The sequence below is a fragment of the Papilio xuthus genome, unplaced genomic scaffold, assembly GCF_000836235.2.
Source record: "Papilio xuthus unplaced genomic scaffold, Pxut_1.1 DF828780.1, whole genome shotgun sequence".
Lineage (NCBI taxonomy): Eukaryota > Metazoa > Arthropoda > Insecta > Lepidoptera > Papilionidae > Papilio > Papilio xuthus.
Genome location: NW_013529869.1, coordinates 3,508,990 through 3,534,961, shown reverse-complemented (window position 1 = coordinate 3,534,961; position 25,972 = coordinate 3,508,990). Strand labels below are relative to the sequence as shown.

At 31.9% G+C, this 25,972-nt stretch overlaps 2 protein-coding genes across 2 annotated transcripts in view; one reads left to right on the top strand and one right to left on the bottom strand.

Annotated features, from left to right (window-relative positions):
* The window catches only part of LOC106128431 (uncharacterized protein C4orf22 homolog), a 56,794-nt gene that overhangs the window by 7,288 nt on the left and 23,534 nt on the right, over positions 1-25,972 (bottom strand). The gene's annotated exons all lie outside the window — the stretch shown is intronic.
* Positions 6,282-22,287, top strand: Nos (Nitric oxide synthase). Its single transcript, XM_013326825.1, has 22 exons — positions 6,282-6,645; positions 9,800-9,936; positions 10,646-10,808; positions 12,194-12,285; positions 12,458-12,599; positions 13,423-13,562; positions 15,328-15,502; positions 16,336-16,517; positions 17,113-17,227; positions 17,380-17,619; positions 17,824-17,928; positions 18,083-18,147; positions 18,221-18,330; positions 18,405-18,634; positions 18,960-19,208; positions 19,283-19,436; positions 19,511-19,680; positions 19,758-19,968; positions 20,387-20,474; positions 20,548-20,818; positions 21,455-21,646; positions 22,074-22,287. Exons 1-22 carry the CDS (start codon positions 6,340-6,342, stop codon positions 22,182-22,184), a joined length of 3,648 nt encoding a protein of 1,215 aa, XP_013182279.1. The 5' UTR covers positions 6,282-6,339; the 3' UTR covers positions 22,185-22,287.

Sequence of the window (25,972 nt, the reverse complement as noted above, 5' to 3'; positions counted from 1 at the left end):
AATGCTCCGAGCCCCTCAGTGAGGACGTATAGTGAGCTGGTGATGACAAGGGTTTTAACATCTGTCTTCCTCAGTTTCCCAATTTTCAAAATAATCACGGTGTTATTTTTGTTATGCATGGACGTCAGGCTGTCTCATTTAGAATAATGCTGAGTAATATACGAGTATGTCGCATTTCGTTATCATTTCGCGTTCATAACGAAGTGCTGACGCGGAGGGAAATTGACTGTACTGTGAAGTAGCGTATTTTGAATTAGGGATAATAATAAACTTTAACAATGGATGCGGTACTTGTCTTGTCTCCATAAGAAGAGGTATACCGCATCTGTTTTTTGTAATCTCAGTTTCAGATATTGAAGCAGTAAAAAAAGTAATATAAGATGCTTAGTGTAAAAATATCGTTAATTTTATTTTTATATTATATATTTTATTTAAACTATATAAAATGCACAACAATGCAGTTAGTATTTAAATTTTTCTATGCTATCGTTTTTATAATGAGACTAATTTGCTATAATTTGTACGAATAATAAGTTGTAGCTCGAGGCATATTTCCAAAGACACGTAGCATTCTTTTCTCACCGGGACTAGTCTACAATTGTGCTGTAATAAAAACTAGAGCTAGTTCAAACGCTTTCAGAATAATTTAGTTCTAAAGAAAGTTTACTTTTTTACTGTTTTCTTTTGTTTTTTTTTATTTTCTTATCGACTTAAATTGTATTAACAAGCATAGTTTTCTTTTTTTGTTTCGTCCTGTTACCTTTTTAATGCAATGAAAATTAAACAGTTTTATAATGACGAAACTTACTGTTAAATAAAATTTTCGATTTCAATAACTTACAACATATTCTTACGGATAGAACCTAATACATAATAAATGTAGTATAAGAGACAAAGATTTAAAATAAAAAAAAAATAGAGAAGAAAATAATTAAATTCAAAAAGATCATCGAACCAAATAACGGAACGCGCTTGCAACTTATATCACGATATTAAAAAGAAAACCAGTGTCTCTTGCCCTTGAATTTTTAGATATATGTATATTTTCACAATATTCATGGCAAACATTAATTTGATTTAAAATGAATAAGCCGAAATAAACATCTTTATAGCTGTATCAATTTAATTACACAGCAGTTACACACTCTAAACGGAGTGGAGTGTGTAATAGCTACGTTCATTACACATTACACTGCTGGCGTCGACGACACGCGGACGTCAACTGTTTCCAGTTAACAGTCACATTGTAATTAGCGAGATCGTTATCGCGCTGCGTAAGATTATTAAGGAAAGGTTTGTTTACGATAGCTCTTTCTTGACTAATGTTGACAATGATAAATAAATTTGAAGAAATGGAAAACTTGATAAAGCCTTACAGTCACTTTTACAAAAAATTTATGACGGGAAAGGAGCAGCCAGTACACCTGGTTTAAGTGGCTACCAGAAGAAATTTGCAAGAACATAATGTGTTGCCTACATAGAACATAATGTATATTATTTCTTTTTGTATGTAAAAATTAAGCGTTGTTGTCGAGTAAAAGTACGTAAATCCTCAGTATCTTTGGCGTTTATTTCAGACAATTGCCTGGTTAAATGTACGTTAAGATGCGGTTTAATACGTTAGTGAGCCGTACCGATGTAATCCGTGGAGCAGAGAATGCTCAATGTATTGATAATTTGTGTCATGGCAACTACGCCGGCTTGCAATCTTACATTTATGCATTGCCTTAAGAAGTATTTCAGGATATTACGTATTAATAATAAAAAAAAACAAACGAAGGCTGCGGTACTTGATTTCAGCAAACTGTAAGGTAACACATTCCCATTAAGCTGATAAGTTTGAATAAGGCTATACATGGTTGTCACGAGAATTGTAGGCCATTAGAGCTGTATTCAAAAAAATACAGTTAGCTTATTTTATTACGATAAATTCAAATGCTGTGTTATTAAAAAAAGTCACTAAATTAAAAAAAAGGAAAATCATAGAAGAAACCACACATGTTTATAGTTATATATTTTGTACAAACATTTACTTACATCACATGGTGTGTTGAACAATCGTAACAAAAATCCAATTTATCAAAGCAAATGTTTAATTAATATAAGTTTATCTTAGCATCTACTCTCATAGTAAATATTAGTAATTTTACTAATGAGTCATTTATGTAACGAAAATAATAGTCACTGTATTTCAGTGCCACTAATTTGTACTACCTAGTTGCTGACTTATTTAGCCTTTTTTTCAGAGGGGAAAGCTTTATGCATACTCCGCGCTCCGGGGGGGACGCGGCAGTTATGTGGGATTCTCTTTCGGATGGGAAGCATACCCACTAAACCCTTCTGTTCCTCCTACGCATCATGGCGAGGCCACGGGCACGCTTGCGCTTTCGTCCGCGACCTCGCCTGCGTCAGCTGCCGAAGCAGCTCCCACTATGGGGGAGGGCCTACCTTCAGCCTCAGGCGCTGGATCCCCCCGTATCCAGCGCCCTATGACTTATTTAGCCTTGAATTAGGGAATAAATGTGTTAAGATCTGAATATTTTTATTTATTTACTAACTGTCGCCCGCGACTCCGTCCGCGCGGGATTAATAATCAATGATGGCCGATTCTCAGACCTACTCAATATGCTCACAAAATTTCATGAAAATCGGTCAAGCCGTTTCGGAGGAGTATGGGAACGAAAATTGTGACACGAGAATTTTTTTATATAAGATTTAGTCACAAAAACACCATACCAGAATAGATTCCAATTCGATGTAATGATAATATAAAAGATACAATTTTATTTTGACAATTTAAAAAATATCCTAAATTAATTAAAAGTAATAATCTACTAAAAACCAAATACATGAAAAACATTTGTTTGCTTCAAGAATATTTAAAAAGACGAACATGTTATTTCGAGTTCATTTTCAAAAATGTATCGCAAAATATTTGAAGACACGAAATATTGAAATAATTTCACTGAAATCCTCAGACATCAGAACTTACTAATTGGGATTCCCTCAGGTACTAATTTCGAACGGCTACTGCAAACGGAACGGAAGACTAAAAACGTAGTATATATAAATTAACATATCAAAGGAACTAAATCTAAACTAACTAGGTACGTAATAATGTGAAGTTATCAACACATTCAATGCTACCGAGAGATTACGACGAATAAAGAAAAAAGGGTTTTGACTGACAGACGGACGGACAACCAAGTGATCCGTTTTTTTTTCCTATGAGGTACGGAACCCTAAAAATAACAAATAACATGAAGCATCATCAACTCATTCAATGGACATTTATATTATATTAAGAAAAATATTATAAAAGGATTGTTAACTTTAACGGTAGAAAACATATTTAGGTTCATTTGCTTGACCTGTAGTCGTCCGTCCGTGGTTCAGGCTTTACGCGCGATTAACTTCGTATTAATATACACAGGGTTCAGACTACGCTGTGACATCTATGTCCCAATGATTACGATTTCATTTACTTCAAATTGATATTTTAAGAACAAAGTTAAATGGGAAAATATATTATAATATATTATCTCTTTTCCGTATCATTGCCTCTGTTCGATAAAACTTAGTTAAGCATCTATTATATTGCTAATAATATAAATGCGAAAGTTTACATATGTGGATGGATGGATGCTTTTTATTATGTATCAAAAGAACTGCTCAATGTATTTCTCTGAAATATGGCATAGATGTAGCACATAATCTGGAAGAACACATAGGATTTTTTTTAATTCTGCACGAAAATAGTCGCCGGAGATAGATAGAATTTTAACATACTGCATTTTATGATGACTTTGATAGCAGGAGGCTACTTGTTAATTTGTCAATTTTAAATCACGTTCATAAGTAATTCATCAGTTGGTTACCAACTTAATAATTAAAGCTTCGTAATTCTCAAAGCTAAATACTAAAGGCATACATTATATGTACTAGAACAAGCAGACCTTAAATCAGTCACGGCTGGTTAATTATTTACAACGACACTTTGACATACAAACACTTTGACAAATCCTTTGTTACGGTATTTGATCCGAGTGGACTATACAAACGTTATGAATGCTTTGTACATTAATTTTCTGACTAGGATCATTATAAATTTATAGACAGATAAAGAATATGCATGAACTTGTACTATATTCAAACGTCATAAGTATTAAGAACATTTTAACATTGGTAGACGACAACAACAACATCTGTTGCACGAATGAGCCGTCTTGTCTATAACCTCACAGAAGACAGGCGTGAAATTTTACCGTGTTTCGTCTGATGAGTGTGCAAGTCGGAGGCATAATTTTATTCCTTTTCCCCCTCCGATTTTTTTTGTCAAAGATCGTGGTTGACAAGTTGCTGCTATTGTATAAGTTAGGTGTAAATGTTCACGATAAAGCATTTCTACTAAATAGATAATAAAAAGGAGAGATAAATGGTATTTATCAACACTATCTAAACTTATAGTGAATAGGAAATATTAGATTGTTTTTTTTACTTGTTTTTATAGAAACCTGTAACCCAAAAATAGCTTTAATTTCTGTTTTGACTAAGCAAATTTCTATTTGCTTATGTTGGACTAAAGCAAAGTTGCAAATAAAGTAAACTTTCACTTTCGAATAAAGGATTATTATTCACTGATAATGCAGTCACGTGGCTTGGGAGCGCATACATTACGACTTCATCAATATGTAAGGCTCGTGTTTAAATATTGTTAAAGCTGGCACATGACTTGATACCGTTCTGACAGATCACACGGTTGATAACAACCATGTGAGTTATGTTGTAATAGCGATATCTAAATAACAAGGAAACAAATGTAAGGGGCAGTAGAATTAAGAAGTTAAGGATAACTAAAAGCTATTCCTGCTTATATTTATTTTTTTATTTATTCGCTAAATGTCATTGAATAAATTGCTTATAAACGATTTATCAAATGTTTTTGTCATAATTTATCTGTTAGTCTGTTTAAAATCGGTAGAGCAGTTAAAGTAGAGAAGGTAAAGAACGGAAGGGATGTCAAATAACGACAAGCGCGCGTAAAACCTACCCTCCTGAAATTCCTACTCTTTCAATCTGTTGTAGTTCGCCAGATTATTTACGTAACATTTGTTGATATCTCTATCATCATTATGATATCAATGTCAAGGCGAATATTTATATTTTTATATTATAAGGTGGCAAACGAGCAAGCGGCCTGAATCCGCCGAAATGACCAGACGACCGCTACCCATAGACGTATGCAATTTCAGATGCGTTAATCAGGACTTACAAGCGGTATAGTCGAGAGATATCATTATGTGCAATGATTCATAATATAAAGGGTTAGATTTTATAGATTTACATCACAAATACAACGACACATTTTGAATTATTTGAAATCGCATTTAAAAAGTCTCAAAGCTTTGAAATTTTGAAGGTATAAGACCAAAGCGGCTACTTCAGAACTTAAGTCTATGCAAGAGCGTAGTAAAAATTTAATTGCTATAAAAAGGTCAGTCTTTAAACTTACGTACAACAGAAATATAAAAACTCACTTTTACATTTTAAAATTGAATTTTTAAGGTTTAATTATGTAATTAAACCTTAAAATACACTTGAAATTATTATGTACATATGTATGTACATAATAATTTCAAGTGTATTTTGTATCTAGTTTATAATACTAAACGTAAGTAATAACTAAGCTCTTCTATACTTCGTTATAAAGCTATGATACTCTAGAGTGAACTTATAGATATAGGGATGGTGTAGTTATATACTTTCCTATTTAAGGTCTAAAACCCAATCCTCGACGTAAGCTTATCGTCTACAGTTTTAGGTAGATGCATAGACTTTTATATATTAGAAGCAAAACATAATCAACTTTTATCAATTTACCTCGAGTTTTTGAGACCAAAATCTGTGTATAAAACATATAGTCATCCCTCGTCTTTCTCTTTGACAAAACCGAGATAACAACATGTTTTAAACCGGGCTATTGGTCTTAAAAACCCACGGTAAATGCTCTTCATATAATTTTATACGTTTTTGAATAACAAAATTGCTTTAATTATGATGGAATAACGTATATTTTTTAAAGTTGATTAAAATTTTGTTGAATATTGATTTGTTATATATTAGTTCATTGGCTCGACGCCGTCAACACGGGGACTAATCGCTCACGTGAATATGTTTTTACTAACAAACGTCGGCATATATGTCTTCACGCAAGATAACTATTATAAAAACAACGGTAGCACCTTCATGTGTTTAGTTCGCATACAATACTCGTAGCGAATCATTGATTTATTAAAAAAATCAAAAGAGTTTTTAAGTTACCTAAAAATTAAAAAAAAAATGGCCCCCGGCGTCATTCAAAACACCGAACTGGCCAGTCCGCTTACCTCAGTTGAGAATAGTACTTACATAGAACAGTTAGTTGCAAAAAAAACGTGCCCCATTGACCATAATGAATTTAAAAGTGATTTACCCGATATTGAAAATGATGTGCTGATTGAAGCTAACGGAGACGTTTGTAAAATTGAAATAACAAAGTTAGATAAGAAGATGGCGCGTAAAGTAACGAGACCGAAAGTGCTGAAAAACATCGAATCTAAGGAATACTTGTACGATCGACTTTACGACACAACCTGCCCGAGAATAGTAAGTTTAAATTGGTTAATCCCTTAAGAATTTGTGTTCTGCTAATTACGATATTGTTAATTAATAGCGAATATGTTTATTTTGCAATTCTTATTAAAATACTAGTTTATCTGAAAATAATTATTTGTACCCAAATGTCAATTTCGCAACTTTTTTTTTACATAGATAAAAAAATCTTTTTTTGTTTTTAAATATTCTAGTATTCTATAACGAAAATGGTTAAACGTAAAAGTTGAATGAAAAGTCCATTTTAAATTGTAGGTTTAATATTGCAATTACTCGGACTGCAATTATTTTAAATACGTAATTCGTAGTTGCTGAAGTACAGTTCACAATAAATTATGTACTTAAGTTGTTAAACGAAAATTTATTTTTTACCAAAATTCGACTGGGTATAGTGTGAATGAATTGGGAAAATTATGCGAACAAAAATTATTCGGCAATATGTAATATATTTAAAATAATTTATGAGCATTTAACGTCTATTAACAGAACAATTTTTAAATACCATCTCTTCATCAAATTGATTTTGTTTATTTGATAAGTATATATCTAACTCTCGTTTATGAAATAGTGCCTTCAAACATTTCATGTGGTCTTTCAATCTAACTACGTGCTTCCGCTAAAAAAAACCCGTACAAAACACATTATCATCTCAGTTTTTTTAACGTTAATGAGAGAGGTGACAAAATATTTTTATACTTGTATTTCGGCAGTGAAAACTCAATTTAATATTACTTAAAAATATGTAACTAAACTAGAAAAGATAACAAACGCCGTCACGGCCTGCCACTAATTTTATTAGTTGACGTTTTGGTGCGTCCCGACCATAAAGTTTCGTTTGTTTTTACATTCAATGTAGAATTTGTTGAAAAACAAACATTCGTTACATTGACTTTGCACACATATAGAACAACTATTATACCGATATACGTACATAGTGTAAAAACTACGAATTTTACAGTCCTTTTCCACTAGCGAAACAAACGTATAAACATGTTTTTCAAGTGAAATCGATGGAACGACTTTACGCGTATGTTTTTAATATCTGTGTCATAGAATTTCTATAGCCACTTTTTTATTTTAATAGCGACCAATGTTATGTAATTTCCGGTACACTAATGTTTAAAAACCTTAAAGTAATTTTTGTAAAACTATTCGACGTACAAAAGGATGGAGGATATGTAGTGTAGTTATTTGTTAAATGATTAATAGAAATTAATTCAAAATGATTCGATACGATTTACACCTATTAACGCATTTTACGACGATTTATACGATTCACAAGTATACTTCTCCTTCTTTTCATGTATTAAGTAAATTTGATAAGCTTTTAGCTTTAAAATCGCTTAAGCGTTTAAACAGAAGGGTACTTTACTCATAAAAAGTCTTAGGGGAGAGTAAAGGTATTGCGTATAAATAAAAATCAGAGGGAAATATCTTATTTCTTCTAACTTAAAAATAAAGCCACGTCTCGGATTGATATCCCATAAAAACACTATTAATTTGTCTTTTATGGCTTCAGTATCGACTTTATTGCCAATATGCGTTTCAAATGTAAGCTCTTTAAGATAGATCGTTTTTCACTTGAAACCGATAACCGATAAAAATAAAAGTGTTAAAATGTGAAAAAAGGTTTTTTTTTTACAATTTTAGAGTATAATAAATAATGTACAAACTCCTTAATCCTTTTTTTGACCTCCAGTAGCGGCTGAACCAATTTTGACAATTGATGTCATTTGTTCCTTATTTTTTACCTGTGTCTTATTGGTTTTTAAGATACAAAACTTTTATTATAATTTGGATATAGTCAAACAAAGATATTTGGCTCGACGAGAGAGGCACTGCCGTGGTTAGTTCCGTCAGATTAGATGTAAAGCATACATAGGCATAAAAGAAGGAATAAAAAAAACAACTCGACATGATAGCTTCAGTACGAAAAAGAAACTATGTAAGACTTTTTTAACGTTGCAGGAGCCAGTGAAGTACCGTCGTTTTGTTTCGACTTATACCTATAATATAACCTTATTAATTTATAATATAACGAAGTATACGATTGAATATAAAGAAGCATAAAATTATGGGTTTATGAACATTTAAAGAATTCAAATTTATATCGAATGAAAATAAGATTATTAGGTATTTAAGTAAATAATTATAAAATTTATAGTTAGCATTTGTACAATTACGCCGTAATACCATTATCCCAATCCAGACAAATTACTCTTAGCAAATTAGTAATTTGCACGATTTGTAACGCTGTTTCCCTTAACTCGATTCGAAGCAATTCGACGCTCGAAAAACGTTGTACGATTAGCCAGTAACGATCTAAGATTAGATACCATCTTATGTGTTGTATAAATAGGATCATTATATAATATAAAAAAAGTCTGGGATACCAGCTTACTTGTTTACTCTTCTAAAAAAAGCTTTAGGATTTTTCGAACAATATCAAGAAATATTTTTGAAAATAGAATACAGAAGGATACAGAAGTCCAGTTATACCATTTTTTTTAATAGTTAACTAAAGAATAGTGCTATTTTGTGTGTTTTATTATTGTACGTACTTTCATAAACGTGAATAATCTTTAAAGTTGGTATAAAATGTAAATTGTGCATTTTATTTTTAAATTTACATTTGTCTTTTTCACAGATTTCTGGAACACATTTCCATATTCACGAACTTCATCCAATTCAACACAATTTCGCTTCGTCTTCGAAATATTATTTCTAGTACATTGTTCTATTTTTAAATAAACGCATTTCTTACTGTGTCTTGAATAACAAGTATTTCTAGAGACTCAATTTGAGATTTAGCAACGCTGTAGACAAGTAGAAATTCGCACTTAAATTTTCCTAAGAATTTATAACATCTTGAGAGTTGCAAAACATTTTTATTAACTTTTAATATTTGTATGAAAATATACTAAGATTGAATTTCACGATAAATTTGTTTTAAGACTTTAAGAACTATACATTTCGAAAAGGGGTGAGAAAGTAATTTGTAATACCATCGAATCTAACAATTTTTAAATTGTGCAAAACAATTATTGCGTTAAAATCTCCTAGTTTTCTAAAGCTTGACCTTAACATTCAGATATCAACTTTAAGTTAATTAATCATTGAATAATCTTATCGGAATCTTTTTGTGTAGCCGACACTATGCAACGAGCGGGCGTGTCTCGGCAGCCTGATGGCTATCCCCGGTCGCGGAGACGTGCCCAGGGATCCTGAGGAGGTCCTCAACGACGCCAAGGACTTTCTCGGACAATATTTTGCTTCTATACGTAGGTAAGATATCTAACTAAAGTATATATCTTACTTCTCTCATTATGAAGGCGTAAAACTCCAGAATGATATGTTACACAAAGTCCAAGACGTAAAAATTAATATGTAAGGTTTGATTATGTACACTTTTTACTGTTTTAAAATAAATAACAATTGGTAAGAATATTTATTTAAGATTTTACGTTTCATATGCGTCAGAAAATAGTTCCCAGGTAATATGTTCTACCCGTGCAAAGCTGGGGCGGATCGCTAGTTATATTCTAAGAGAGCCATACTTCAAAAGCGATATTAAAATTTTTATAACCGTCATAACTAAAATACGGCAGTGAAATGACTGTTAAATTTTAATCAAGTTATTTCTCAAGACATGGGGAAATTTTAAGTTTCGTGCAGCTGTGTTAAAATTTGAATTTTAATGTTTCGATATGAAATATCTTCTTGCAGAAATTTAGTTATCACTGCACACCTCTCGTACAAAAAAAACACATTGCCATTTTATAGTTCTCTCTGAAAAAACAATCCAGGGCTAACAAAAATGTCCTAAAGTTGGTTTTTCGACTTGGCTAATTTGAAAGAAATGTTTTAAAATTATAAATATTATAAATTACGAATAATGTTCACTTACATAGTTTCAAAAGGATTGTAATGTAAACTATAGCATTTTTTATTTTATTTTTAAATATGTTCTTCTATATATCGTTCGCTTGTCTAGAGCTAATACACCAGCTCACGAGGCGCGTTGGAAAGCTGTCCAGGAAGAGGTGGTGAAGTCAGGAACATACCAATTGACCACCACTGAACTAGTATTCGGCGCCAAGCTTGCCTGGAGAAACGCGAGTCGATGCATTGGAAGAATACAATGGTCGAAACTACAGGTACGTCATTAATTAATTATTTACTATTAATAAATAAAAACGCTCATGTCATTAAATATAGGAAGCTTGTACATAAAACAAGACAAAAAAGTGTATATAGAAATAATTAATTTTAGGTATGGTAACAATCAATAAGAGCGTCGGTTTCTCAGTGGTCAAGTCCTTACCTTGCAATCTGCAGGTCCTGGGTTCGAATCCCGCCATGTACCACTGTGTTTTTCGAATTCCGATTTACATATGCACATCCGACGTTCTTACGGTGAAGGAAAACATATCTGAGAAGAAATTCAAAGATATGTGTGAAGTCAACCAACCCGCACTTGGCCAGGGTGGTTGACTATGGCCTAATCACCCTTAACTTAGGGTAGGCTCCGAGCCCCTCGGTGGGGACGTATAGTGAGCTGATAATGATGGTGATGGTAACAATCAAGCTTCGTATTTTTAGCCAATTTTTATTTCTCTCTGTAATTATTATATTTTGTTTAGAAAATAGTTTTGACTTTAAAATTGTAAACAAAAAAAATGTATTTGTATTACCGAAGTTACGAGTACATTAAGTTAAATTGTTGTAATCTTAAAATGTTTGGAGTACAAACAAACCGCTAAGAAATGTTTTAACATTTGATACCATTGTTTGATGTTATTTTAATTTATATGCTTTATACCATGATAAGCATTATAATTTACATCTTATTCATAAAGTAAATATTCACTAACAAGATTTAATTTTGCCGCAACGCCTCTATAATAGAAAAAAGTTTTATCGTCATATGATTATTACTTATCAATTTGAGTCGTAAATAAACTAAGAAAATATTGCCTGAATTAAAGATATTACTCTACGTTAAATGGAAAAATAAATTGCGAAGGAGGCATCTCGTAATTATTTTAAAATTGAACGAATCATCTGCTCGGAGTGTTCTGCATTTAATTTGCGCTGTATCGGATAGAGGGCGGCGTAAAAGTTAGATGTTATTTTTTTTAATTAGTCCACTTGATTGAGCTGCCAGCAACATAATAACATTACGAGTAATCCATTCGCTTTCATTCAGTTTCCTCGGTTGTTAGGGATGAACGCGACTTAAATCGGTATTACGAGACCACTTTTAAGTCCCTGTGATGTTCGCGAGTATTTTCATTATCGCGGTCTTTAAATGGATTGAGGTTAATCAGAATGAGAGGTTTAGGCTGGTTAATCTTGTTGGGGAGAATTTTAAAGTGATTAGATGTTAAATCCGATGGATGCTTACAAACGACTCCGGCTGTTGAATCATTATCGCAGATTTATTTTTCAAAAATACTTAATGAACATGTAAGATGTTCGCAAGAGTATTTTGATTCTAATATTATTGTCGAATGATGTGACGATTCGAGACTTGTTTCAGGTTTTCGACTGTAGGCAAGTGACTACTACCAGTGGAATGTTCGAGGCCCTTTGCAACCACATTAAGTATAGCACGAACAAAGGAAACATAAGGTATTTACGGTTTTGTGTTTTTAAATTAACAAACTTTAAAGACTTCATTAATAGTTTTCGGTAAAGGTAAGTTCTAACATCTAACATTATTTTAAATCATTTTTGCAGCATCATTTTTTAAAAATGTCTTTTGAAATGAACCGAATCCCTGAGCTAACGAATTCTATTTCAGGTCAGCTATTACGGTATTTCCACAGCGCACAGACGGTAAACACGACTACAGGATATGGAATAGCCAGTTAATAAGCTATGCCGGGTACAGACAGCCGGACGGCACCGTGCTGGGAGACCCGATGCATTGCGAATTCACAGAGGTACGGGAACGACGAATGAGTAAAAAAAATCTGATGAATTTTTCCACTGACGTAAATTATTTTTCATTGTACGAAGTTGGTATGTTAGAAAGGTTGATAGGAAATTTTATGTAAAGAAGTCATTGTATAATTGGCACCTACAGATGCATATGTATATATAACTGTATACTAGGAAACTTATCTTAAAAGTTGGAATAGGATAAATTATCGTTGAACTTTTTTGTAAGGAGTATTTTTGAATTTATCCTTATGATAATAGGCTATAGTACTATAATATGTTAAAAAATATTGATTATATTGGAGACAGTGAATCACTTGAAATGCTTTTGAAGCACTTATTTGTGGATATATTCTGTTCGTAATTTAATAGTGAAACCTTGATGATAAACGTTGGCAAATAGGCTGTAGCGAAAATGAAAAAGTTCAATTTACTCGCAGTTGGTCATTAATCACTCAAAATTGACTTATTGGAAATCGGCCGCACCTGGCCCGTTGTGTTAACAACACTTTCAAACTGTCGTTTACTTTTCATGAATATTTATTTCTTTACTCATCCCTTACATCAGTTATAACTAATTATTTATTGCATCAGAGAAGTCTTTCTTTCGTTCTTCCTTTTTATTTCTTGGGAATTAACGAATTTCCATTTATCTCAAAACTTTACTGGCCAGTTTACCAGTTGAAAAAATGTGAAGTATATTTTAGTTCAACTTTTCTTTCTTCTTCTTTATATCATATTTATTTTAATCTTTTTACTCAAAATAAACTTACGGGGTTTGTGACCTGATAATACGAGTTTATGTCAATAATTAAATTATTGCAGTTGTGTCTCAAACTGGGATGGAAGCCTCCTCGCACGGCATGGGACATCTTACCCCTGGTATTGTCAGCTAATGGAAAGGACCCGGACTACTTCGAGATCCCCCGGGACCTTGTCATGGAGATAAAGATGACCCATCCCAAGTAAGTGTATCGTCTAAGTGTCGTATTGTTCATCAAACTTCATTCAATTGTTAGCAAAGGTTTGACGAATCTCGCTTTTATAGAAAGTGTTCTTCCTTAGTGAAGTTGTACTATTTTTTCTTCTAAAAAACAACAATAATAAAATATTATATCTTAGTTCTAACAATGGCGTATTTTGTCATATAGTTCTTACCTACTTGCAATGTTTTAATGTTCTAGTTAACAACAGATTATTACTTTTAATACGAAATATTTAGGAGAAACTTTCACTTATAAAATAATCTCATTTCATCTTTGTAAAGACAAAAAACTTGAGAGTTTGTTTACATTTTTCTTTCGGATATCAACTAAGTATTACAAGGCACTTTAAAAGCAACACGGTGCCGTTTACCAACAGAGATTTATGCGCTCATAAAAACCAAGAATGCATATTGTGGGCGCTCAAAGGTAAAACTCGCAAATAGCGAACGACGGCCCATACGGAGTAGATTGCTCATCGTAAAAGCGTGGTCCAGTGATCTCCAATCTGCGTTTATCGCCTATAAATCTGCGCTCATTCAATAATGTATCGCCATTGATATTGTTAAATGGCGTTAATGTGTTATAAAAAGCGTGATAAGTTTTGATTGTGTGGCCACTGATAGCTTCCATACCGGAAAATGTTTAAGAAATAAAGTTTTAGTTATTGACTACCAAATACATTTCCTTATTTTGTTCCAATTTTGTATAAGAGGCGATATTTTCTCTCCTCGAAATGTACAGAGTACAGAGAACGACATAATTAAAATATTATAATTTTTTGTACACTGTACTTACTTGCATATTTTATACTGACTTCTTTTATATGAATATTATAGGCCGATCAAATCAAGAGGGGGAAAACTTTTCCAGCCTTTTTGTCCCATCCACCATTGAGGTTAAATATATATTTTTTTTAAATCGATGTGGTATTTTCAAAGATAATATATGATGGTGTTCCGACTATTCCTATCAAATTTCAGCTCTATTAAAATTATTATAACTTCAATATCTTAAATTGACCAACCTATTAAGTTCAAAATAAATCATTGCACATGTTAAGACGTGTGTTACGTTTCCCTACACAGTAATTATTCATATCTCTAAACATAAATAATCGAACTACGTTTGCGTCATATTGAGCCGCAGATTCTGTGAAGTCTCACTTAACCAGACAAATCGTCTTTGTTCTCTTCGTTGCCGTGAACCTTGTTATTTCGAATTTCCAATTAACTAAAAAAAATGTGCAAATATGACTTGACATATTGAAGAATATCTAGGTGGAACTTTTAGAATAAAAAGTTTAGGTTATTATCAAGTCCTAATAGAGCTGTACCTTATTATTTATAACCTCAAAAATTATTTTTTAAGACTTATTTACCTACCTCCTACATTTCTTTAAAACTTTTGACATTAAGTGAATATTAAATTGAACATGAAAAGAAAGATATTTTCCATATCAAATCTTAGATAAAACACTTAACACCTATTTTTTTTTAAAGTAGAAGCATGCCTAGTAGTCTCAAGAACATAAAATTTATTCAATTAGTCACATTTGATCGCATAAGGATAAAAACCTTGTATGCTATCATCTTAACATTTCCCACTACGTAACAATATAACCTGTCTTGTGTCACGTATCACTGTGAAACTCCAAAGCCTCTACACTTATATTGACACATGTTGTCTCTTCTTTTTTAAATATAAAGAAAGGGATGACAATATGACATAACTTTTTCCTGTACAGTTACGAATGGTTCGAGGAATTGGATCTGCGTTGGTACGCACTCCCCGCTGTCTCAAACATGCGCTTCGATTGTGGCGGCATTGAGTTTACAGCTAATGCTTTCAATGGTTGGTACATGAGTACCGAAATCGGTTGCCGAAATTTCTGCGACACGAACCGTCTAAACATGCTAGAGGTATGTAGATGATGATGATTAATTAAAAAAAGGCCACAAGCCGTTGCAAGAAAATAAACAGTGGAAAACAACAATGTACTCATTTAAAAAAACGAGTAAAACCAATTTGTTCACAATATTAGTTTTCGATATTTAACATAACTATACTTTAAAAAAATCATCACCAAATTGTTATCTAAAATGTTTATGAGGTACACAAAATCAATATTGGTTTTTAATAGATTTTGTCAAAACATTAAATACAATTTATAAAATCTGTTCCTGCATTTAAACATTCATATCGTGTTCGTTGAAACTTTGTTCCTTCCAATTAATTCGATTTGTTTAGTTTCTATTTAATTATTTGCAAGCTTGAATTTAAAATTACTACTAACAAAATAAGCATTCGTCTTTCCGGAAGAAAAACAAGCGCAGAGAATTTAAAATTCTCTTGAAGCGCGAAGAAACTTTGATTTAATCTACAAAGTTCAGTTAACATGTACTGCATCTTAGAATTGAAGTCTAAACAAAAATAGGATTGGAATATATATAGGAAAGTATCCGTTACGAAGGCAGAGAATTAGGAAATAAAAAATCTTTATTCCTTAAAGTTCTTTAGTCCAAAGAGTAGTTAAACGCATATAAAATACTCTTATTGATTTATATATTAAGTAAAGAATACATCTAAAGTATAATAGATTATTGAAAAATATTGTATTTAGGATTTTTTTTAATATTTGAAATTAAAAGACTAATGAAGTATATTTATGAAGTTTATGACATGTTTAAATATTTCATGTTAACTTACATATATATATATATTATTTATGTTTAATTTATATTTTATTTTATAGAAAGTGGCACAGAGTATGGGTTTGGACACCAGAACTCCCGTAAACTTGTGGAAAGATAAGGCTCTGGTGGAAGTGAATGTAGCTGTATTGCACAGCTTCCAGCAGCAAAACGCTACCATTGTTGATCATCATACGGCTTCCGAAAGCTTTATCAAACATCTCGATAATGAAAACAGACTACGGTGAGTAATAGAAACTATGTATTATTTTTCTGCTGTATATCTGCTATTATTATTTAAGTTACATTACCAAAAAATAATAGCAAGCTCTTGGACTATAAATAGGATAAAATCAAAGAACATTTTAACACTCATCACAACATTTACTACGTAACAATAAGTTTGTCCTGTTCACAATTCAAAAGCCATTTAACAATCAACACGATCGTCGCAGCCGGCTGTGGATCCAATAAACAACACAGATGTGCCGAGTGTGCAAACAAATCGACCGACATCGTGTGATCGTTTGTCGTAACAACTCCATTTGCACGCACTTTAGCTCAATCGCAAATTAGGCCTACGTTACGTTGTGACGTCAGATTTCCGAACTAAATTCTGCGTCGCATTTTTTACGTATTGAGTAGGTATGTCCGTAGGTATAGTAATGACATAAGTATTTGTTTAGATTGTTTGGTTTATTTTATTACCCGTGTTAATTAGCATGAGTAATGCACGGTAAGTTATTAATATTAAAAACAAATCTTGTCGTAAATATTACAGAAAAAAATTCGCTTAGTGTAAAAATTTAATTTATCGTTTTTTTTTAATTTTTTATTAGGTCTGGTTGTCCCGCTGATTGGATTTGGATTGTACCACCTATGTCCTCTTCAATAACACCTGTGTTCCACCAAGAGATGGCGCTATATTACTTGAGACCTGCCTATGAATATCAGGTAAAATGTCAGAATTCATTTTCGACATAAAATATGTTACAATCGTTGCATAATATTTCTAAACTTTCGCCAGAATACTAATAAAATTAAGCTTTTCTGTAAAGTATTTTAAATCCAAACAACATAACAATACTTTGCTATAATTTGCTAAGGAACCTGCATGGAAGACTCATCAATGGCAAAAATCGAAGCCGATCACGGGCAAGAGGCCTATCAACAGAAAATTCCACTTCAAGCAAATTGCACGCGCCGTCAAATTTACGTCTAAACTGTTCGGCCGGGCTCTATCTAAGAGGATCAAGGCGACGGTATTGTATGCTACAGAAACTGGTAAATCTGAGCAGTATGCAAAGGAGCTAGGAGTCATTTTCGGACACGCTTTCAACGCTCAGGTAAAATTACAAGCACCAATTAACTAATCTCCTAATTTAAAATGATGAAATTGTTAATTTCAATAAAATATCTCCCTAGTAGATATTTTCCTTGTATTTTTGTAAGAAAATATTATCATTTCAAGGAAGTTACAATCCTATTTTTTTTTAAAAACTTCGAGACAATTTATTAAAAAACCTAATTACATAATTTGTGTCCAATAGGTGCATTGTATGGCAGACTACGATATAACATCTATAGAGCACGAAGCTTTGCTTCTAGTTGTTACATCCACATTCGGAAACGGAGATCCGCCAGAAAATGGCGTGGTAAGAATATTTTGGTTCTTCTTGGGCACTATTTTTGCTTAACATGTAACCCTTAATTTTTTTATTAAAGTATTCTCTAATAAAGACCTTAATAAAGTAAACAACATTTGAAATATTAAAGTTATAGTAATTGTTTTCAATTCTCTCCTTTTAGGCTTTTGGTGAACATCTTTGCGAAATTTTATATACCGATCAAGTTGGTGGTGAAGACTCCACAGGGTAAATATCACTATGATTATAAGCTTTTTGATATATTTACCAACAATCGCTAAAAAAATTCTCATTGTTTAAGGTCTCAAATGCTGACACCAAAGTCATTCATCAAGGCGAACAGTCAAATAGAGCTCCAACGCTATGCCTCTGGCAATCCGAAACAGCTGAGCAGATTGGAATCTTTGAAAGGTGATATAATATTAATTAAATATTCGTATTTTAATTTGTTATATTTGAATACTAATGTTTATTTTGTCCTACAGGAAGTGCTACTGACGCCACATCCATTGATAGTTTTGGTCCATTAAGCAATGTCCGCTTCGCCGTTTTCGCTCTTGGTTCGAGCGCTTATCCAAATTTCTGTAACTTCGGGAAATACGTGGATAAATTACTCGGAGACCTTGGAGGTGAACGTATCCATGACGTCGCTACTGGCGACGAAATGTGTGGCCAAGATCAAGCCTTCCGAAAGTGGGCCTCCAGCGTTTTTAATGTAAGTCGAAACCTGTTTGTAATGCCTTTGTTTTATTATCAAGCAATCATAATACGTAATATTTAATTATTTCCTATAGTTACAATTACTAATACGATATTTGTCTTGGTGTAACACATTCGTTTAAATCACTCAGTAAAAACCAAAAGTTTTGTGATAATTACTTAAATGAAAAAAACAAGACATAATTAAAAAAAAACAGGCAATTTTTTTTACATCCGTCTTGTGATGATCAAACTCGAACTTGAATTATGGTAATTTATAAATAACCTCACACCTTAAAAATGAATAGTTGGAGTCCATAAAAACCCGTTTTGAACAATAGGTGGCGTGTGAGACATTCTGCTTAGATGATGACGAAACTCTTCAAGAGGCAAAGCGAGCACTGGGTTCTGTGACACTAAGCGAAGAGACTGTTAGGTTTGCTCATCCCGCGTGTCGTCCTCCAGCACTACCTGTAGCTTTGCAGTCTGCTTTGAACCGACAACTAGTAACATGCGTGGTCAAAGCTAACAAAGACTTGGGAGATTCTTCAGCAGAAAGATCCACGATTTTCATTGATTTGGAACCAAAGGTAAAACAGATTGAATCTAAAAGATTTGCTTTATTATTTAGAATGTGTTTAAAAAAAAAACGGATTTTCAACAGAGTGAAATTAAGTATGATCCGGGAGATCACGTTGGAATTATCGCTTGCAATCGTAAAGAGTTGGTGGACACTCTATTGGCACGTTTGAAAGATGTCAATGATTACGATGAACCTGTGCAACTGCAGTTGATGAAAGAGACTCACACATCAAGTGGTAATTAGCTTAACATTCTTAACTTTTACTATATCCAGAAAGTTTATTATTTTAAAATATAATTCGTGTTTTAGGACCTGTAAAATCTTGGGAACCGCATGAAAGACTTCCCGCCATAAGCGTTCGCGATTTATTTACAAGATTCTTAGATATAACAACACCACCAACTACAATTCTCTTACAATATTTAGCCAAGACTTGTGACAATGAAGATGAAAGGAAACAACTTAACATTTTAGCCTCGGTAAGTATCATAAGGACATTAATTTATAACTATCCTGTAAAAAGTTTAGTGACTTATTATATTGTTATTTTCCTTAGGATCCTGCGGCTTACGAGGATTGGCGTCACTTCCGTTTCCCGACTCTTCCCGAGGTGTTGGATCAGTTTCCTTCAGCGAAACCGAGTGCGTCTCTGTTGGCGGCATTGCTGTCGCCATTGCAGCCAAGATTCTATTCGATCTCATCCTCTCCTCTCGCTCATCCCAAAAAATTGCATCTTACTGTTGCAGTTGTTACATACCGCACACAAGGTAAAGCTAAATCTTATAAAGATGTATAATATTAAAACCGTTTTTTGCCCATATTACTCAAGATTGCTGATTTTCCAACATGACAATGACAATGAATTAATTGCTTCCAAACAAAGTACTCTATTTATAAAACAACAAGCTATCGCCCGCGACTGCGTCCGCGTGGATATATATAAAACAAACTTAATTAGTGTAGCCTATGGGCTCTTTCATTTGGACTCATTTCGATCCTCTGATCTATATTGAACAAAAAAATTAACTACTTGATCTAATTAATAGATCATTACTATGCGATGAATCAATTCAATGTTATTTTGTTTTTATTATTTTCATATGATACATAATCATAAGTAAACACGGGGAGGATGTTTGTTATCAATAGACGAGGAAAGATTAAAGTGATGTCATGTTCAAACAGATGGTGAAGGTCCTGTCCATTACGGTGTTTGTTCAAATTATCTCATGGATCGTAAACCAGGCGATGAGGTTTATCTATTCATACGGAGGTAAGTGTTTTGTTGCACAAAAATACGAATTACGAACTTAATAGTGTGTTATCTTATGAGTTTACTTTTTTAGCGCTCCAAACTTCCACCTTCCACAAGACCTGTCAGTGCCTCTCATACTAATCGGTCCTGGTACCGGTATTGCACCTTTCCGTGGTTTTTGGCATCACCGACGAGCTCAATTGACACCTAGAACTCGTTCTACGGCGGGTCCTGTATGGCTATTCTTCGGATGTCGAACTAAAACAATGGACTTGTACCGAGAAGAAAAGGAACAAGCACTCAAGGAGGGAGTGCTCTCAAAAGTTTTCCTCGCTCTGTCGCGAGAGAAAAATGTTCCGAAAGTAAGTTTATCGATAAGATTCGATAAATGTTATCTGACCTGCGTAAATTGTAGTTATTATAATACTAGCTTTTGCCCGCGACTCCGTCCCTGTGGTATTAAAAAAAACTCAATAAATAGCCTATGTCAACGAGATCCATGCTGCAGTTCTGGAGATACCTTCAAACAAACATCCATCGATCCATCCATCCATTCATCTAAACATTCTCATTTATAATATTAGCAAGATTTAATACATTTTTAGCGTTTTGTCCATTTTACACACGATTATCCTTGAAGGAGGACATCTGAATCCACTTCTTAAAATAAAGCTGTAAAATCCATTGACGTCAAATTTACATATTTTTCCGAAAAGTTATTTTTAGAATTTATTTGTGACGTAGTCAAATATGAATTTTGAATTGGATGTCCACATTTACAATTGTTTCACGGTAATCCGTCCATATGTTACATTGGCACTAGTCTGTTTATTATTATTATTTTTTTAATGTATTTGTTTTGATTTGGTAGTTTGATCGCTGATAACACTTGCACATAGGAATTTCGCTCTTCATATTATCAACTATGACTGTTTTACGATCATTCTATTTCCAATAGTTTTTAAGAATGTAGAATTTTCACTAGCAACTGTTTATAGATGTACGTGCAAGAGGTAGCCGAAAAGGAAGGTGCGGAAATACACGACTTACTCGTCAACCGCGGCGCTCATTTCTACGTGTGCGGTGACTGCAAGATGGCAGAGGACGTCCACCAGAAGTTAAAAGGAATCATCAAGAAGCACGGCGCGATGACCGACGATCAAGTGCACAACTTTATGTTTTTGCTTAAGGTAAGAAAGCGTTCGGATAGCTGTATTTTTTGCGGTCTGTGTATGGAGAAAGACAACTGCAACGCCGAGTATTTTAAGCTGGCTGTACACATTGCTGGAAGCATTTAAAAAGAAGAATACGTAACGACGTATAGAGTCAAACTGCGTGATCTATGTAATTGAATCGTTAACTACAGACTAGTCTATCCTTATAGTTGCCTATCGCTTAGTGGATTATATAAACTATAACAATTGTTATTATTTGTTATTTAAATAGGTCAATGTTACATTATATCAATCAATAACAATGGTTATTGTTATACTAATTAAGAGTGTTTACATTTTATCCCGGTAGGATATGAGTTAACTATTATTTTAATACAATGTAATAATAGTTAATAGGTAATTAATAGAATAACTCGTGTGTTAATAATCCAATTATTATTAGGAGGAGAATCGCTACCACGAGGATATATTCGGGATTACGCTGCGAACTGCCGAAGTTCACAGTGCGTCTCGGGAGTCTGCGAGGAGGAATAGAGTTGCCGTGCAGCCATGACGCCGGTCCTCCATGTATCCTCAGAACTCTCAGTTCCCCCAAAATACCCGTTTCCTTCAAAATTCCCTTACTTAACTATGCTCATGAAATTATTTCTTAAATTAACGCGAATATTACTCATTGAAATTAAACTAATTTTACGGATTTATTCTTGTTCGTTTTTTTGTTTAATTCTCAGCGTTATCTCAACATTTGTAATTAATGTTTATTTGTATAAATATTTGAATAAAATACTCTGAATTTCGAGAGAAAATTAAATATGTAGGTACATGGAACATAATCCGTAAAGTGCTTAATTTCAAATCGCGTTTTGAAATGTAATGTCGCTTCATATCTAAATAATAAAATATTTAATAAATTATTTAATAAAATATTATCAAATCGAACAATTAAAAATTAAAAAAAAAATTATATTATAACTATTTGAATTTAAAATGTTTATGAATACGGCTTTGTAAATTTATGGAATCTCAAAAAAGTTTTTAAATATTTCAAATGCAATTTAAATGAAATATCGTTTGAAACATGATTTTTAATTAAATAAAATTACTCAAACTTTTAATCGGTTGTGTTTAAATTTAATTAATATGCGTGTAATAGTTATATGGATCAATATTATTATGTTGTAATTTTTCTTATTTTTTATGTTATCTATGAGGATTGTAATTTATTTATTATAAAAAAATATGTTAATAAGTATATTTAATTATTTAGATTAGTATTTAATGCAGGGATTAACAATTTTTAAGCGCACAAGCATTTATTTAATTTAAGCATATTTTTATTTACAAACTTTAAGACATAGGAATTACAATTGTTTCGTTATTATTGCTATGTTTAATATTATATTACAAAAAATATTTTTTATTTAAATTTTTTAAGATACTTACGAGTATGTTATTAAGCATATTATTTACAAAAACGAGAAATAACCGTGTGCTTATAGTAGTATAGTAAAAAGTATAATTTTTTTTTTAATTGCGATAATTTGCATAGACAATGATTTTTTTTTTAATGTTAAAAATATCCTGAGATAATTTTATGTTATATTTCATTTTATAAGCTGCACGAGCCAGAGTTACAATAATTTACTTAAATTTAGTTATTCTTATACACATGTCATTAGTTGGAAACATAATATTATTATATAAATATTTCTTTCCTTCAATATGCTACTACAATTGTTGTTATTTATATAGCAAATAAAGAAAATATTTTTTTAAAGCTCATAGATAAAAAAATGCATTCGTTGACTTATTTATACTTATCTGATTTTTCGAGAATTTTTATTTTTTTAGGAAATTTTTGTAAAAATATTTTTTCTCAGCTAACTATGATACCGCGAACTCTTTTGCTACAGTCGTATATTAAATGTCTTGAACTTTGTGATTTTAAAATCTAGTCTTAAGAAATGTAATCATATTTTCTATTATCCGTATTTTAAATTTATTATACAAATACCTTCCTAATAAACAATATTTCTGTATTAATATAAAATTTTAAATTATTGTAATTGTCTTATAATTATTAATTAATAATAAAATATTTACGAAAGTAATTTTTTTCAAATATTTATTCGCCAAATATTGTTATTATATTCACATCAGATTTCATATTGCACCATTTTAAAAATCAATGAAAAATATTTGGCAGCTTTCAAATATTTAAATACATATTTACGTTCAATTACTTCTTTTATTTAATAATTAATAATATTCCCCCAATACTAAAATCAATCATTCACTGATACAAGCTCGATATACGAAAAGGAGGGAATATTATGCAATCAAGCGCTTTCTTTGTCACCCATGTTGGGGTGGTTATACAAAATTATGTATGTTTTTTAAGCAAAAAATGCAAATATTAAAAACATCAATATAGGAAAATTCTATTTAGAAATTACGTATGATGTGTTTTATTCGTAAACCTTTATGTATTTAAATAGTTGACAGTACTTAAAATCAATAAAGTTGTAAAGTCATGATTGTGGTTGATTCAGGACTATGAAAATGTTGGCCTGTTATTTATCAATTAAAGTTCCTTCGTATTCAAAAAATGTTTCTTTTTATACTCTACATACGATTATAATACTAGTTTATAGAAATGTTAATCTTATATCTTTAAAATATATAATTGGAATCTCGGAATCGGCTCCAAAGATTTTCATAAAATTTAGTATATAGGGGGTTTCGAGGGCGATAAATCGATCTAGCTAAGAATCATTTTTAGAAAATGTCATTTTATTCGTGTTTTATTGATAATCAACTTAAACATAAACTTAACTTTTTCTATCGGTAAGATCGAAAAATATTATTCATATTTCATCATTTTATTAGTAATTCGTACTTAAATATAATTTCCAAAAAACACAATTAAAAAAAAATACCGAGCAAAGGTCGGTCCGGTCGGTCATCCAGGTTTTTAAATATTAAGACTTATTTTCTCAGTCTAAATAGTATCATTAGATTTTAAATAACATACTAAGGCATGTCTTATTATTAAATTTAGATATGAAATAACATATAAAGTAATGATAACTATATCCAATTATTAGTATATTCACCTAAAAAACTTTGAAACTAGATAATAGTAGACTTAAATAAAAACAAAAGGAATTGCCTTCTTTAAGATTTTAAAAGAGAATTAATGTCGCCAATTAAATCAACCTTGATAACCAATTGAATATCGCTTTATTAAATTGATAGCAACTTGAAGGAATGTTACCGGAATTTATTCTATGACTTAATAAAAATTACTTCGTCTGCTACAATTTGCTACATTTTGTCAAAGTTTTGTCATAAAAAAAAACATTATAAATGTCAATAAAACAAACTGAAATTCTATAAATTACAATGGAAATTTGAAGTTACAAAGTTTACGGAAAACAAAGTCAATTAACCTTTTTCCAAAGGACGAATTCAAGAATACAAACGTCATCTATTAATACGTGTTTATTTAGGGCCGACGTACACGAACATCACTAAACATTCGACAACAACAGCTTCTTCCAGCAGTCAACGTGCGGTCAGCACTTTTTGCGGCGACAATGTCAACTATAGCTCTCCGTGTACGCTGGCCCTTAGTTGATATTTAATCAAAAGGAAATAAATAAATTCAAAACAATATTCATTGACGCAATTGCATTGAAAATGCCATTAATTAAATTTTATTTTTAACATGATACGAACAATTTATGTAGCGCCATTTGCACTAAATGGTCATGTCATTGTAATTGACGTCCTTGAGTAATTGACTCTTAGAAGTCTTAATAAAAAACTAAAAATAACCTATCTCCCAGTAAAAATCCCGTTAAAATTGGTTCTGGGTTTCAAAGATTATCTGGAAGAAAGGAACACTTGCGGACAAACAGAGAGATAAAGAGAAATAAAAAAAAATCGTTCCAAACAACGCAATAACATCATTTCCACGAAATAAGAATATTATTGTTACATTTAGATATTCCAATTTTATAGATCCAGTAGCTTAATTTTACCTAATGTTCATTAAAATTTAAGATGTTACAATTCATTCACAATAGGGTCTTCCCAATATACCCAGCGTAAACATTATAAGCGACCGACTCATATTTTAACGGATGACAGACGCGACATGCGCAACATCAGGTATTAATGTATGAAGGAATTCCCTAATACTAAATCTTTAACAGAACTATGATTCACATCTAACTCCATTGAAAATCAATTGGTTTTTTTTCAATAACAAAGAGAAATGTCCTTTGTACTCATTCTATAAAATGTCAATTGGTAATTAGAACCGAAATAGGTTTG